At 51.7% G+C, this 15,270-nt stretch overlaps 5 protein-coding genes across 5 annotated transcripts; 3 read left to right on the top strand and 2 right to left on the bottom strand.

Annotated features, from left to right (window-relative positions):
- Window positions 1-280: 280 nt before the first annotated feature.
- UCRPA7_103 (hypothetical protein) lies at window positions 281-1,041 on the bottom strand (the record flags this gene model as incomplete). The annotated part of the gene is made up of 2 exons (XM_007912701.1): window positions 281-315; window positions 366-1,041. The coding sequence occupies 2 exons, from the start codon at window positions 1,039-1,041 to the stop codon at window positions 281-283; spliced, it is 711 nt and encodes a 236-aa protein (XP_007910892.1).
- Window positions 1,042-3,642: 2,601 nt separating this feature from the next.
- On the top strand, window positions 3,643-5,233 carry UCRPA7_102 (putative tachykinin family protein; the record flags this gene model as incomplete). The annotated part of the gene is made up of 5 exons (XM_007912700.1): window positions 3,643-4,066; window positions 4,133-4,401; window positions 4,547-4,668; window positions 4,721-5,152; window positions 5,215-5,233. 5 exons carry the CDS (start codon window positions 3,643-3,645, stop codon window positions 5,231-5,233), a joined length of 1,266 nt encoding a protein of 421 aa, XP_007910891.1.
- A 1,189-nt stretch (window positions 5,234-6,422) lies between these two features.
- UCRPA7_101 (putative proteasome component c1 protein) lies at window positions 6,423-7,458 on the top strand (the record flags this gene model as incomplete). The annotated part of the gene is made up of 3 exons (XM_007912699.1): window positions 6,423-6,425; window positions 6,493-6,717; window positions 6,808-7,458. The coding sequence occupies 3 exons, from the start codon at window positions 6,423-6,425 to the stop codon at window positions 7,456-7,458; spliced, it is 879 nt and encodes a 292-aa protein (XP_007910890.1).
- A 243-nt stretch (window positions 7,459-7,701) lies between these two features.
- On the bottom strand, window positions 7,702-10,835 carry UCRPA7_100 (putative dna polymerase v-like protein; the record flags this gene model as incomplete). Its single annotated transcript, XM_007912698.1, has 2 exons — window positions 7,702-9,307; window positions 9,379-10,835. 2 exons carry the CDS (start codon window positions 10,833-10,835, stop codon window positions 7,702-7,704), a joined length of 3,063 nt encoding a protein of 1,020 aa, XP_007910889.1.
- A 2,713-nt stretch (window positions 10,836-13,548) lies between these two features.
- Window positions 13,549-14,574, top strand: UCRPA7_99 (putative alpha- -mannosyltransferase protein; the record flags this gene model as incomplete). The annotated part of the gene is made up of 1 exon (XM_007912697.1): window positions 13,549-14,574. The coding sequence occupies one exon, from the start codon at window positions 13,549-13,551 to the stop codon at window positions 14,572-14,574; it is 1,026 nt and encodes a 341-aa protein (XP_007910888.1).
- Window positions 14,575-15,270: the final 696 nt, after the last annotated feature.

The following is a 15,270-nucleotide window of genomic DNA, read 5'->3' as shown; positions in this document are numbered from 1 at the left end:
TCGTTTGGCTCGCTTGCTTGGCGCCACCTGTTTCTCCTGTATAACCCCAGCAGATTTGCGCTTGCTATGACGCCTTCGCTTCGGTTGGGAGACACCTTTATGCTTCGGTTGGTCGGTTGGGCGGCGAGACTGTTGGTCTCGGTAACGAGGTTGAGTGTCTACGTAATAAGTTTCAGTGGTTGTGTAGCGAGGCTTAGTATCCAAGTAGTAAGATTGACTTGGATAGGTAGTCTGAGTATCAGGATACTTGGTCTGGGCCGCTGGATAGGTGGACTGAGTATTAGAATACTTGAACTGAGAGCTTGGATAGGTGGACTGAGTATCCGGATAATGAGATTGAAGGCCGTGATAACGATATTGAGTACCTTGGTAGGGGGACTCAGTGCCTTCGTAGCGAGGTCGGTTGCCTGAATATCTGGGCTGAGTGTCTACATAGTGCGAAAATGTATCTGCCATGCTGGCAACTCCACGGGAGGTCGAGCTTTGCGTATTACCAAGAACTCCCGATGCACTTCTGTTCTTGGTCTGCATCTCGGTGGCCTCTTTTAGGTCCACAAGCGACTTCTGCACGATTGTGAGAGACTTTGTTGTTTCCTTCAGGCTCTTCTCCAAGTCACCCTCCTTCTTAATGCTGTTCGCAAGCGTTTTCTCCACATCGGCCAGTCTCTTCGCCGTGTCTGCAAGCTCCATCTTGAGCTCTGCTGCCTTCTTCTTTTTCACCATAGGTTGATTCTCCACTTCTGCAATTCTCCTGGACATATCTGCAAGCTTTTGCTCGAGGTCGGCGTTCGTATCCTTTCTGTCTGCAACTGTCACTTTCTCTTCCTCTTCCTCTTCTTCCTCGCTGTCTTGATGGGTAATCTTCGCCTCAGTGGTTAGGTCCTTGACAGAATGCATGGCCTTACAGCTCAGGCTCTTGTGTGCAACCTCATTGACCAAGCCGAAAAAATCGTCGCCAGTGATTTCACTTCTGGCAACAAACTTCATAATAGTATTGAGCCGCTTTCTCAGCTTGGCCTTGTCGTCCTTGGGTTCCTTCATTGTGACTGGGGAGATGAGGTGCAAGAAAAAAACCGTCGATGCTGATTGAGGTTAGAGTGAGGGTGTCACTCAATGATCTGAGCTTATTGTGAGAAGGCGTGAAAGGGCAGGTATGTATGATGATGGAGATCTCAGTCTGCTAAGATTCTACGTGTTTGCATAGATTGTGTGGCAGTGACGAATGATGTGTGAAGGACCAGTAGCCGCAGATGGGCTGAAGATGAAATCTGAATGAGCTTTCCAGGCTCTGCGACGTCAGTATAATCGACTATCACTTTCTCGAAGGGTTGAAGGAGGCTCACACCTTGTGGACGAAAATGCGAAGAGCGAAGGGCTGGCTGAAATCCAGATATCTCTTCGAAGGAGCTTGTGACCTACAAGGTAATTTAGGTAGAGGATGAGAGATCCGCGGGGAGACTATGCTCGAGTTAAATCAATCCTTAGAAAACGTGGTTCGCGAAAGCTTCAAGGACCTTCTCCGAGACACAGATTTCCTGGTGAAAGTCGAGACTCGCTTGATTATGGGATGGCTTTTGTTTTCGTTACACGCCCAAGGAGGTAGGTATTGTTGCGTTCTTTCCCTAAAGAAATGCGACAGCTCTGTGGCTATTTGCAATGGGCTCTCCTACTCTCTCGTGCCTTTCTGCCGTCCGCTTGACGTAATTCATGGCACAATCGGACGAAACAACCTCCAGCTTGGAAGACTCCGGATAAGTCGCCTATCCAATGTCAATCCTCTCAAGATATCCATGTTTCTATGTGAATATGCGCATTGATGATTGGTATCGTTAGGAATTCTTACATCATCCAACACCGAGAACACTCCTAAGGCTAATGAACATACAATCAATTATGTTTTGTCGAGCTATCTGTTGCCTGGACGCTCGATGTAGTCCCTTGGGAACTCTTCTCCAACAGCCTGTATTGGAGCACGGCGGCTCGAGGCAACGAAACTCTCCGTCACATTCAGCTCCTTTAGCTGTGAATACCTCGAATAGGAAACCCAAAACCACTATTCTTACCAGGCAGCACTGCAAGGTTTGACACGAAATCACTACTTTTCTGGCATTCCATAATGTTCACCACGGTTGCTTGATATAGCCCGTCGATCTTCTGCGTGGTCCTTTTGCAGAAAAACACACCGTCTGGGGCATGCCGCCGTGTCAGTTCTAGAAAATTCCTAGTCTCGCTGCAGTATCGAGAATGGACTACAAGATTCATCAAAAGAGTGATTTCGCTTTAAATCAGCCGGGACTCGATTTTAGTTGATTTGGAAGGACGATTCTCAGAAAGGAGAGATACCAGGCACGCCTTGAGCCTTCCTAGTAGGCGGTCCCACACCCGAAGAAAGTGCTTATCCAGCGGCCCTACAGGGCTGATTAACTAATCCAACCAGTCACGGCTAAACAATCGTATGACTGACTTGACGAACCAGGAACACAGTTGTTGCTGACAGCGATGCCATACTACCTGCGTTGTCCGCCCGAGGTGAATGAAATAAAGGATTACTGATCACGTTGGTTGGTCACTTGCACTAGGCCGCAGTACCTCAGATGCGGGATCTCCACTAACCAGCTGGCTGGGCCATCTATTCGGCGTCTCAGTCCAGATCCCGGTAACTCCAAATGACCGCCTTCGCTCTCCTAATCCGAGCCAGGCACGGCAAGTCAAAAGTACCTTGGCTGCTTGGCCCTCAGATAATTCTTCATTACCTGAGCTGCCTGCGCCGACGTTAGATCAGGGTGTTATCGCTTCTTGGCGCATGTACGCAGCGGCTGTCCACGGCCGAGGCTCAATTGGTTGCGATTACTTGTCCAGGCCGAAAATAGCAGGATTCGACGAAGCACCGGGATTTTAGACTTAGGATTTTGCTCGGCTAGTAGCCCGATAAGTCTGCCGCCAACACCGATGGCCGCGAACATACACAATAGGCGCGCGCGCCGGAGAATGCCATGTTCGTCAAGATGGGGCGGGTAATTCGTACGGCCGTTACATAATTAGATGTCTATCCTTCAGATGCGGAAATTTGTCATGCACATCTTGAGAAACAGGGTGTTAATTCCGCTGTTCTCCCCCCTATCTCTCGTCGACACCTTAGGTAAGCTTGTTATAAGTCCCATGCACCTAGTCCCCTTGCCTGAGTGGGCCATTGTGGTGGAAAACGTCTCATCGTCCAAGGTCTTAATGGTTCTGCCGGCTTGTATTGCCTAGATCCGGTGGCGATCCGGTCCTCTTGAGGTTCTCACGATATGCTTATAAAGACGGGTCTTTCTATTTTGGTACCAGACTTTATAGCACTTCTCCCATTATCGCTTTAGTGTAGTGTGTACTCAGCAGTGGTTACTGGACTGATCCCCTGACACATCAGATCTCAATAGTCTCTCATCAAGAGGCTCTCGGCCGTATATACTGTTGAGCAACCAGTGTTGGCAAGGCTGTTTATGGAAATCGAGCCTGTCAACCGAAACTAGCTCAGGGCTCACTAAGCCAATCTATGCGCACCGAGCGAGCATGTTATAAGACTTATAACCCATTCAGGTATCTAGAGGATAAGCATTGTCTGGAAATCAAGTACTGCAGCTGGTTTGACATCGAGAGACAATGCCTGAGTACCAATTCTTCGTCTCCGATGGGGCGCCCAAGCCGGCGAATAAGGCAATGCGCAGCCATGCCATGAAGACCGCCCTGAGAACTCGTGCGGCTCAGACACAAGATCCCGCCGAGGGCCCATCCGGACAGTCTGAATCGCAACGGACCAAGGACTCGAAGGATAACTTGAAAGGGAAATTCAGACTGGACAGCAAGGCATCCTCGAAACAAAGGAGTAAAGATGCCAAGCCGGTCACGGAGCAGCCTTCTCAAGCTCTTGGGCCATTCATTGGCCTCCAAACGGAAAAGCCCCTGTGGGTTGTGGATGGGGGGCTGGGCACTGGCCCTATTCAGTGGTTTGCTAACGGATATGTTGACCCTTTCGGTATCATACCGGTGCCAAACAACTCAAGAGTCGAGAAGATCCTCAAGTATTGTAAGCCCGTGCCCACTCGGACCTCAAATTCGTGACACGCCATATTGATTCAACTAATTTCTGCAGATCTGACGAAGTTCACGATCAACTTGGCTACTACAGATAAGGAACGGCCATGGTTTGGTCTGGCCATGACTTCGCCCGTAATCATGCACATTACACTTGCTCTGTCGGCCACTTTCTGGATTTCAGATTGCAAATCAGAAGATGTCGTTGTGAGAAGGGAAGGTCTCTGGCAGAAAGGAGAGACAATACGCGTAGTCAATAGACATCTACGCAATGGCGAGGTCTCGGACAACGTCATCGCTGCCGTATCCATTCTGGCCAATGTTGCGGTACGTAATCACATCCTTTCTATGGCTCGACCGATACTTCTTAGCTGTTCGGGGTCGGACTTTGCAACGGAAGGGAGACCACCCCTACGATAACAACCTTTATCAGTCACCTTTTGGACTAGTTATCTAATTGAATCTTGTGCAGGGCCTTGAAGGCTCATTCGAAGAGGCAGACATGCACGTGAAGGCTGTCGCACGCCTCGTGGGTCTCAGGGGAGGAATTCAAGCATTCAAGGACAATCCTACCGTTGCACGTGCAGTGAATTGGTAAGTCTCAGGCTGGCGGTGGCGTTCATTAACACATAACTGAACGATCTAGGGCGGACATTCACATTGCTGCTGGAGTCGGTCGCAGGCCCCTCATGCCACTTATTCACGGTCTTGAAGAGGTCACTCTACCCGACTACATCATTGCGGAGGCTGAGAGCCCGAGCCTCTCTCTTCTAGACAGTCTTGCATACGGCAGCAACATTTTGAAGACCATATTTCTGTTCTTACGTCAGGCCATTCTATGCAAAAGATACAAGGTCTGTGTTCCAAATGGCGTCCGAATCATTTTCAACATAGCGGATTGCCACATTCTCGACCACCTATCCACAGAACCCGTGTCACCAGATGCACATCGCTTCAAGACGCTCCTACTTGCCACACATGTTTTTATATATGCGGTGAAGCGCCAAATGCCCAAGGGCGGCGCTATCGTGTCCATCCTGATTGAGCGTCTCAAACTATCCCTGCAGGCGAGTGGCGTGTATGTCATGGCATGGGCAGATCACCTACCGGCGCTGGCGTGGGTGCTCTTCATCGGCGCAGCGACATCAGAAGGGGCTAACGAGGAAAACTCAGAGTGGTTCTCATCAAGGCTGCAGTTCGTCGTCCACTTGATGCAAATCAGAAACAAAGCGCAATTGCTCGACCGCCTGAAGATGTTTGTATGGACGGAGGACTGTTGCAACAACTTCTTGAACATATGGTGGGAGCGGGCATCCTTGGATCCAGATCGCCAGCTGCCCTTGATAGTGGAGACAATACGCAGACAATCGGCGGAAGCATGTTGATGACACAGCACACTCAATACATAGACTGGAAGTCATTCGTTTCCATCCTAGCAATAATAAACGGGCAAAATCTTTCACATCTCTTATCGTAAAGGGGTACCCTAGCCGTACCAGATTCTGTAGCTTGAATGAACGTTCCTTCGAAGAAATGATGATATTGCTACTTTCGCCTCTCCTTCAGTGAGACTGAACGCCTTTGCATGATTCATGACACCCGCGCGGTATTGTATTTTGAACCCACTCTTTGATGGTCGTCAAGAGCCGTAGAGTTGGACCAGCTCCGAGATCAACCCTGAAAATGCTGGCCAATCAACTTGACACACATGCAGCCAAGAATTTCCCGATTTGGAAAATACTCAGGACCCACCAAGTTGCTAATCTATGTGTAAACTACAGATGTCTTTCAACCACATCAGACAGTGACAGATTTCCTCCACTTAGGCAGGAAAGTCATGCAGAATCATCTAGCTCAATATCGCAGCTGTCGGGAGGAGCTATGTCTGGTGGCCAAAGCCGTCTCAACCCTTACTAACTCCTGACTGGACGGTTCGGCGGTGCCTCAGGTCCAGGTCACGACAGTTGCCTAACTGATCTCACAATGCCTTGCTAGAAGTACGAGACACCTATTCTCCTAGAAAGCAAATCGAAATCCATCTTAGCTTGGATGTTTGAAAGATCTCTTGTTAATTCATTTCGTACAGTTAGGAAGTCGTGTAAGCCAGCTTCAACATGGATACAAGGTGGTCCGTGCAAAGAGTGGCTGGTTAGCGCTAGCCTCAGCCTCAGGCAACCAGCGCCCACGCGCCACAGCTCGCTCACCTTTGCAAGCAACACGCAGCTCCAGGTTGCCTGAAGCTGTCTCCAAACGACGTAAAACCAACCCCAAGCTTCAGAACCTCAACGTCGTGCCTCCCCATCGCCGTCAATACCCATCACCACCTCACACGCTAGCAGAAATTCAAGATGGTAAGCTCCTAGCGCACTGCTCTCCGCAATTGCCATCGATTCTTAGCTCACATTTCCGCTTCCGTAGACGTCGATAGGAACAGGCTACGATCTCGCAAACTCCATCTTCTCGCCCGACGGCCGTAACTTCCAGGTGGAATATGCCGTCAAGGCGGTCGAGAACGGCGGCACATCAGTCGGCATCCGATGCAGAGATGGCGTCGTCCTGGCGGTTGAGAAGGTCGTCACATCCAAGCTGCTGAAGTCCGGCGCCAACAAGCGGATTGCAACGGTCGACAGACATCTCGGCGTGGTACGTTCTTCTCATTCCCATGCGCATTATCGATTGATTTGAGGCGGCTTCATCTACTAGCAGCGATCGGCAAGCTAACTCTGCTGCCAGGTCTATTCTGGCATGGTCCCCGATGGCAGACATTTCGTCGACAGAGCCCGCGACGAGTCCCGCTCCTGGCGCGACACCTTCAAGACCCCCATCCCCACCGCTGACCTGGCCAGCCGCATGGGCGGCTACCTGCAAGCCTACACCCTCTACCAGTCCGTGCGCCCCTTCGGCATCACAGCGATCATCGGCGGCTTCGACTCAGAGCTCGAGCAGCCCGTAGACGGCGAGGTCGGCCGGGGCCCGTCCGTCGGCGCCGGCGGCAAGGTGGCAGGCAAGAAGCACGGCGGGCCCTTCCTGTACATGATCGAGCCGAGCGGCATGTACTGGGGCTACTACGGGGCGGCGACGGGCAAGGGCCGGCAGGCGGCCAAGGCAGAGCTGGAGAAGCTGGACCTGGCGGGCGACTCGATCTCGCTGGAGGAGGCGGTCAAGGAGGCGGCGCGCATCATCTACGTGGCGCACGACGACAACAAGGACAAGGAGTTTGAGCTGGAGATGAGCTGGATCAGCGGCGCCGACGGCCCCACCAAGGGCCGGCACGAGGAGGTGCCCAAGGCGCTGCGCGAGGAGGCCGAGCGGTTAGCTAAGAAGGCGCTTGAGGGTGATGATGACGAGGAGGATAAGAAGGACGATGAGAAGATGGACGACTAGGACGACATCCTCTGATCATCGCCGTTCGTTGTTGCTGAAAGTTGAATGACCAAAACCAAACGTGTACTATCAATACCGCTATAGGCGTAGCTTAGGGATTCATAGAAAACTTGCGGGCTGGACTTGGGCGTCTCAAGTCTACGTTTTTTCCTGATTCTACTGTATTACACTATCTGTCTTTGACTCTTCAAGCTATCCTTGAGTTACCAGTACAGTTTTGTGGGTATCTATATCAATTATCCTTCAGCCAGCTGTGGGAGACTGGCACTGGCTCAGCATCCACGAATTCCATTCAGCCAAGAATGAATGCTGGAATGCCGTCTTCTCCTGGACCCATTTCGCCACCGTCTCCGCATATAAGGAAGAAATGGATGGGAAGCTGCTCTCGTCTTGGTAGAAGAGGCTGGAGATGACAATGAGATTAGCGGTGGAGGCTGCCTTCGCATGAGCGTGCGACAAGTCCTTAGGCACTTCAGCATGGATTTCCTGCAGGAGTTCCAGATATTCATTCTTCTTCAGTCCACCAATCGGGTCTTTCCGGCTCCGCACCTTTCGCAAGGCCTGAGAGAAGCTGATGATGACCTCGCACGCCTTGGATGCGATGGCCTTGTTTTGTGTAGCTTGCATGCATTGCAGCAGCGGTACCAAGAGGCTGAATGCCAGCGCATTGGTTGCCTCCTTCTCAACGTAAATTGCCAGGAAATCCAGAACGCGATGCTTGAAGTTGATGACCGTCTCCTTGGCATCCTTGTTGTCCTTTTTCTTGTTCATCTTCTTGACGCGCTGCTTGAATACCTCGGTGAGCTTGTCGTCTAGCTCCATCATCTCCGAGTCGCTCATATCCGAGTCGTTATCAGATGAGTCTGCATCCTTGTCTTTATCCAAGCGATGGCTTTGGAGAACCTTGGCTAGGGCATCGTCTAGCTCTTTCAGGTTCTGGTCATCTTCCCCTTCCTCGTCTTCCCCATCATCGCTGTCGTTTTCATCGTCTTCATTTTCACCTTCCTCTTCAGCGCCATTTGCATCTGCCATGCCAACAAATTCCACGTCAGAATCAATATCAGACCCGTCCAGATCCTCATCATCGGATCCTTCTCCTTCTTCGATACCCTCCATCTCGTCTTCTGTCTGGAAGAGAGCTTGCTGACCCTTTGCACTTTCTTCGGCGTTGAGAGTATCTGTCAAGAGTTGAAGAGACTCTGCAGTCATCAAGGATGTGAATGCTTCAAACACGCGCAAAGACGACTGTCGCAGCAGGCTAGATGGCCGAGCTACCAAAGAGAGGAGAACCTCCACAAGGATGCTAGATGTCTCTGCATCGCTCTTCTGCTTACTGGAAAGGCTCGCATAGCACTGCTTTAAATCACCCAAAACCTCCAGAGCATCAGGTTCTTCATTATAGAGCTGAAGAATCGCGACGGCATAAAGCAGGGCTAATCCTTGGTTGGGTCCCCGCGATTCGTCGGTCTTCTTGCTCTTCTTCGGTGGCTTCATGAGCGACTGTAGCTTTTCCAGAGCCTCAACAAGCTCAGACTGCAGCTCCTCATCCATCTCGACGCTATTGATGTCGATTGAGAGAATTGCATTGCAGAAGTCGGGGAAGTCCTCCGGTTTCTTAACAAATTTCGACAGAGCTGCCATGAAGCGGCCCCGTAGCATACTCTTCGTCTTTTCGGTCAGAGCTGGCAAAGAATCGTCTGAAGAGTAAGAGGAGTGGGCGAATTCGAGCAGCGCCTGGCCCGCTACTGATGCCTCTTGTGTCTCACCGGGTTGCAGCTCTTCGGATGGCACTGATGTGAGCTTGAAGAGATATTCTCCATAGACTCTCCCGTGACTCTCAGCATGTTCACTATATCCTTGTTAGACTCGCAGCTGTCCGGAGTACCGAATCGATTGGTAATGAAGAAGGAATATACATACGCTTCAGGCGTCAGGAGCACAAGCCTCCTGATCGCATCAATGACAAGCTTGCCATGCTTAGCTTGGGTGTGTTGTAGAATCTTCTCAATGGTCTTGCTCCTAGTGCGCTCGTCGAAATTGTAAGCACCATTGTCGCCCAGAAGTTCCTGCAAGACTGGAAGGACCAAGTCTGGGTTCTTCTCAACGACTGTTTCTATCGCCTTGAGGGCTTTGGTTGCAGCACGGTGCAGATATCGATCCTCCTTGGCGGCTTGGTTCATCAGACAGATCATTAGGTTCTTACTGAAGAGATTGTCAATGACGAAGGGTTGGGAAGCACCTCCCTCGAGGAATTTCTGAAAAATCATGAATCCTGAGAATTTCTGCACATCTGCCGCCCCCTTGGAAAAGAAACCCTGATCCACAACTCGGGTCCAGAAGAGTTTGAACTGATCTGAAGTGCCATCACCTTTGAGTGATGACTTAATGAAGTGCGCGAGAATGATGTCCCATACAAAATGCAGCTGTGCACTCCATGAGCCTTGCTTGTGTTTGGGGGCACCATCAACAGCGTTATCCTCGGACCTTCCGCTATCCTTCAAAACGGACGCAAGATCTTGAAGAGATTTGGAAGCCAGTGGATCTCGCCAGGTCTTAGCTGGCACCTGCAAATCACGGAATTTATCCAAGACCACAATCCAAAGGCCAACTGCCTCGGGGGACTTGGCCAGGCCTGCATCTGCAATTTTCTGGAGTGTCTGCTCGGCCACCTTCTTCTTCATTTGCGTCACGGCCTGGATGATGACCCAGACGCACTGTGAGCGCATCGAGACCTTCTTTTTCGCAACCTTGAGCAGGCAGTTCATGATAGCCTCCCACCTCTCCTGTTCCTGGAAGACGACATTGGCCCGGACGAAGCATTCTATGCCGAACAATTGTCCAAAGTAATGATCCCTCTCTTCCTGGCCCGAGATATTTCCCACAGGCTTGGTCTTCTCCATCAACGTATTCAGGACGAAATCGAACGTCAAACCTCGGTATCTCGAGGACGATAAGTCTTTCTCTCCAAACAACTGCTGGATTATCTCGGTCAAGACGATGCTGAACCCTAGTCGCGATGCATTCCGGCCGCTAGCCAGGCCTCGAAACAGCCGCTTCTCGAGATGCCGGTCGAGGACGGACTCGGAAACACCTTCGCCATCGAGCAGGGCGGAGATGATTGTGTTGGCTGCATCGAGCCGTTCGGTGTCGTCTTCACTGCCGAGGAAATTATAAAGAGCCCCTTCTCGCAGACGTTCCTGGGTGGTGGTGAGCTGTTCGGGGAAGGGCTCCTTATCGAGCAGATACTTCTTGTTATCGACAGCTGCCTTCTTCGCGGGTGCAGAAACGTCTGTCTTTGCCTCGGTCTTTGCTCTTTTCTGCGACAGGGGCACGCCGTTTGCGCTCTCTTTTGCGCCGCGCTTTCGCTTGTTCCCCATCTTGGGCAGGGGAATCAGGGTGTAGGCCGAAACGTTTCAATTGGAAAGGTGCGTCTGCCTACTTTTCCTGGTATACAGATTAGACCCCGCGGGATCACCACACCAAAGTTTGGAGCTCAACTTTTTTTTGGAGCATGGCATTACTGCAGCCTCTCACCGCCCACCGCGAGCCATGCTAGACTGCCGGACTTTTCTCTCTAGCAGTCCAGGGACTCAGGGATCTGTGCGCCTGGCGCCGCGTAAGCTGTGCCGCATCAGTCCCCTAAAGTTACCCGAGCCGATGAATGTTTTTGCGGCTCATGCCAGTCAACGTCTCGGGAACCCCTGAGAAAGTGGGAAAGAAAGGTAAGTTTTTACCATGAGTTCGGGATGTGGCGAGACAAACGAGGCGTTTTGTAGCAACAAGGATGTGCACCAACGTCAACGTCAACCGGCGGTCGAGGCTATACCGAAAAGCACAGCAGCGCCGAGAGGACGCATCACACGGCGACAATGCGCTATGCGGCCGCCCATTTAGGATTGTGAGGTGTCGCGTGCCCTTTGCCCAGATTCGGGGTCTTCCTTTAGTCACCTGCATACTTTGATTTGGCCTACCTCTCATTACCTTAGGTATGCAGGTGCTGCAATGCTGCAAGCCCTCGGGGCTACCCAGGCGAGCCAGGTACCATACATCTCTCTTCATTCATCCTAGAACCCCTGCCCTGTGTTTCTCGTGTTGCTTACTGCGAGCCGCCAACTAGCCTATGAGTATCTCGTAAAGCGAATCGGTGGCACCACTGGCGTCTACGGCATACTGCATAGTAGTCGATGGTAGCCTCTTTGCAGCGACAGGGGCCCCGCATATTCGGCCTTTCAGGGCGGTTGGCTCGACGTGACTGGTCTGACTGGTCCCTGACAACGACCAACACGCAAAACTGACTTTGGCTCCGCGACTGCCAAGACCTGAGCTAAGGAGCATTAAAGGGTATCCGGCGCAGTTGTGGGGGCATCGGGCAGACCATCTCAATCCCCATCGCATGCCTGTCTGTCTCCAGGCGTTTCCTCTCTCATCCCTTGTTACAGTCCAGCCCAGCCCAGCCCTGCCTATGCCCTGGCATTACTGAGTCGCATTGTCTGCCCTGCGGGTGTGCGCGCGGGCGATCTGAAGAGGGCGAGAAGAGACCAGATGGAGTGCGTAATGAGTAGGACGTGGCCATCGTCTCGTCTGTTTGACCCTAAGCCGGGCGCCCCGTGGGCTTCCTGCGGCTGTCCGCGACGGGGCGTCGTACAGGTACAGGTGCAGGTGTGATGTGTGATGCGTGATGCGAGCCAACTGCTTTGTTCTCTCGTTTGTTTCGTTCGGCTCGTTCCTGCGTTCCCTCACCCGCCCGCCAGCGCACCCACTCCCATCGCTCCTGCCATTGCTAATGCTGCTACCTTACATTGCCTTGGGGGTTAGCTAGTTGAACTAGCGTGGCAAGCTGTCATAAACTTAAAAAGGTAGGGCAAGCCAGGTAAGGAAGGTCTCGTCTGGTCTCGTCAGGTCAGGTCGGGTAAGGCAAGGCAGGCTGTACAAGACGCTCCTTCCTTATGATGTTATTCCTGCTCCTGCTCCTACTCCCGCTGCCAACAAACGAAGAGTCGTGACGCTCATTCGGCAGACTGCGCCCTGCTTGTTGGTCACTTACACTCACACTTTTCCCTCCAATAGCCGCCAAGGTGTGGTGAGAAGAGGATTCTCAGCTTCTGCTTGGGCCTGGCGTCTTCTTTCATCCCTTGCCTTCAACCAAATTACTCTCGAGTTCTTTACGAAGCCAGAACCACCCCATACCAGTGCCCCTGTCTCTTTCTTGGGCTAGGTTGAGTCAGGTACCACCTGCATACATACCATCCCATATACCGTATCATCGGTCGTTCTTGCCTTCGCCGTTTAAATCCCATCTCCCTGGCTCGCCCGCTCTGTTCCTGCCTGGTGCGGGAGGGCGGCCACGTTCCTTCCCATCCCGTCCCATCATATCCAGCCACTGTTTCTTGCTGCCGTCCGCCTCCCGTGTCTTCTTTGTCTCCCGGTTCACTGCTTCTTTTTGTTTGTCTTTCATCGTCGCCGTTGCCGCCGCCGTCGTCATTGTTCCTGCCGTCACTCGGCCAGTCGCTCCTTCTGACCTCATTCGGCGTCGTTGCGGTGGGAGAGAGGCACTGAGATGCCCCGCGGCCTCATCATATTGTCACGCGACCATTAGATTACCACAGCCGACACAGCAACAACATCATGTTAGCAGCACCGCATCGAGGCAGGAGGTGTTCTACCCGAACCCTCTTTGCCCTCTTCATCGCCTTTCTAATCACCTCCTTCTGGCTGTTGGACGTGCACTCCCAACCGCCGAACCTACCAGTCCATTTACCAACATCATTAGACGACAGTTATCCTGCATATCCAAGCCCTGAGCTGAAAATATTCTGGAGCGACCTCCTCAATGAGTTGGTTGGCGCAAAGCCCTTGGCTGGGCCAGTTCAGGTCATAGGGCGGCCGAGGGACGAGGATATGGATCCCAATAAACCCTACACAGACGGCTCTCAACCGACCGATATTATTCGCATCAACGATAGCGATAGAGAAGGACTGCAAAATGCTCATGAGCGGTTTGCTGCGGCAGTGGGACATCTTGCACCGAGGATGCCTTACAAGAAGCGATCCCGGGGAATCGTTATGACGGCGGGAGGCAGGTACATTGGCATGGCTATAACGTCCCTCCTCATGCTACGGCGAACTGGGTCCAACTTGCCAGTCGAGCTGTTCCTGGACTCGGCGGAGGACTACAACCATCATCTTTGCGACGAGCGATTACCGAAGTTGAACGCGAGATGTCTCATTATGGACGACGTCTTCTCTAGCACACCCGACATGCCAAAACTGGAGAAGTTCCAGTTCAAAGTGTTCTCCATCATCTTCTCGGAGTTCTCTGATATCCTGTTCCTCGACGCCGATGCCTTTCCGATACACAGTCCGGATTACCTCTTTGACAATAATCCCTACAAATCATATGGGCTCGTGACATGGCCTGATCTTTGGATGCCAACGGTGTCGCCAGTGTTCTACGATCTGGCCAATTTGACAGCCCCGCCGCTTAAGAGCCGGCGGAGCTCAGAGAGTGGGATTATGATGTACGACAAGAGCAGACATGCCGAGAGCATCATTCTGGCCTCGTATTACAACTTTTACGGTCCGCACTACTATTATCCCCTATTTTCTCAGGGGGCGCACGGTGAGGGTGACAAAGAGACGTTCCTTCACTCTGCAGCAGTGCTAGGGAAGCCATTTTACGATGTCAAGACGCCCATGGGCTTCCTTGGCAGGTGGATCAAAGGGGACTTCCGAACAGCGGGGATGAAACAAGCAGATCCAGTCGAGGACTATAACTTACAACTGTTGAAACGAAATAAGGGCCAAGCCAACAAGGAAGAAAAGGATGGCAAGAATGAGAAGCGTGCGCGATGGCTGTTCCTGCATCACAATATAGTGAAACTCGATCTCCGTAAGATGGACGACCCTGTGGATACTGTTTCCGAGTTGAACGAGAACGGCAAGCTGATGCGGATGTGGGGCGATGATAATAAGCTTATCGAGATGTCGGGGTACGATGTGGAGAAGGTCATGTGGGAGGAGATCATCAAGGCGAACTGTGAGACGTCATATTTTGAGCAATGTGAGAGGTTGAGGGAATTTTATACCAGCGTGTTTACACCGCCACCTTCGGAATGAGACCGGGCTGGTGAGTGCCGCTTTGGCGGCTCTGTATCAAATGGTGTTTTTGGGAATCGGGTGGATTGGCATTTCATAGATGGCATCGAGCGCATCGCTCTAGCATTCATGGGTATGAGGGGCTGTGATTGAGGACTCATAGCTACACATCATAGTCATGACAAATGAATTAAAGTTTGAACAAATTGGGTCCTAGTTGGGACAGCGTAGGATGTTGTAGCTCGCGATCTTGACTACATATATTTGAGTATACGTCATTTTAGGAGTGTTTGTGATTGACTAGTACGACATAGATATAGCGACTAGTCCTACCAGACGGCTGCCCGTGGTCTAGCACAGCATAGGCATGATGCCTGCCTTTAGGATTTTAGTGTTCTGACGGACCTGGTTCGATGAAGCCTGGGTAGTTATAGATAGGAAACATAGCCACACAGCTGACTCGGCCCAGCTATCCCTCCTAGCGGTCGGAACAAGCGAGGGGATCGACTCGGGGGCGTCGTTTTGAGATAGTATGATACTAGGGCACTGCTGTGGTCGTGCCACTACTATCGCAACAGTACTTGAGCACCTGAGACCATTGCTTTGTATCTTTGATACGACAGAGCGACGCTCCTGATGCAAGAGCTGATGATAGAAGAGCGAAGCAAGCAATTACTTCGAACGACTGTATCCTACCTCAACATCTAGGTAGGCAGC

This window comes from Phaeoacremonium minimum (assembly GCF_000392275.1).
Source record: "Phaeoacremonium minimum UCRPA7 unplaced genomic scaffold PA7_03_scaffold_7, whole genome shotgun sequence".
In the NCBI taxonomy this organism is placed as follows: Eukaryota; Fungi; Ascomycota; class Sordariomycetes; order Togniniales; family Togniniaceae; genus Phaeoacremonium; species Phaeoacremonium minimum.
This window is presented reverse-complemented; position numbering and strand designations above follow the sequence as displayed.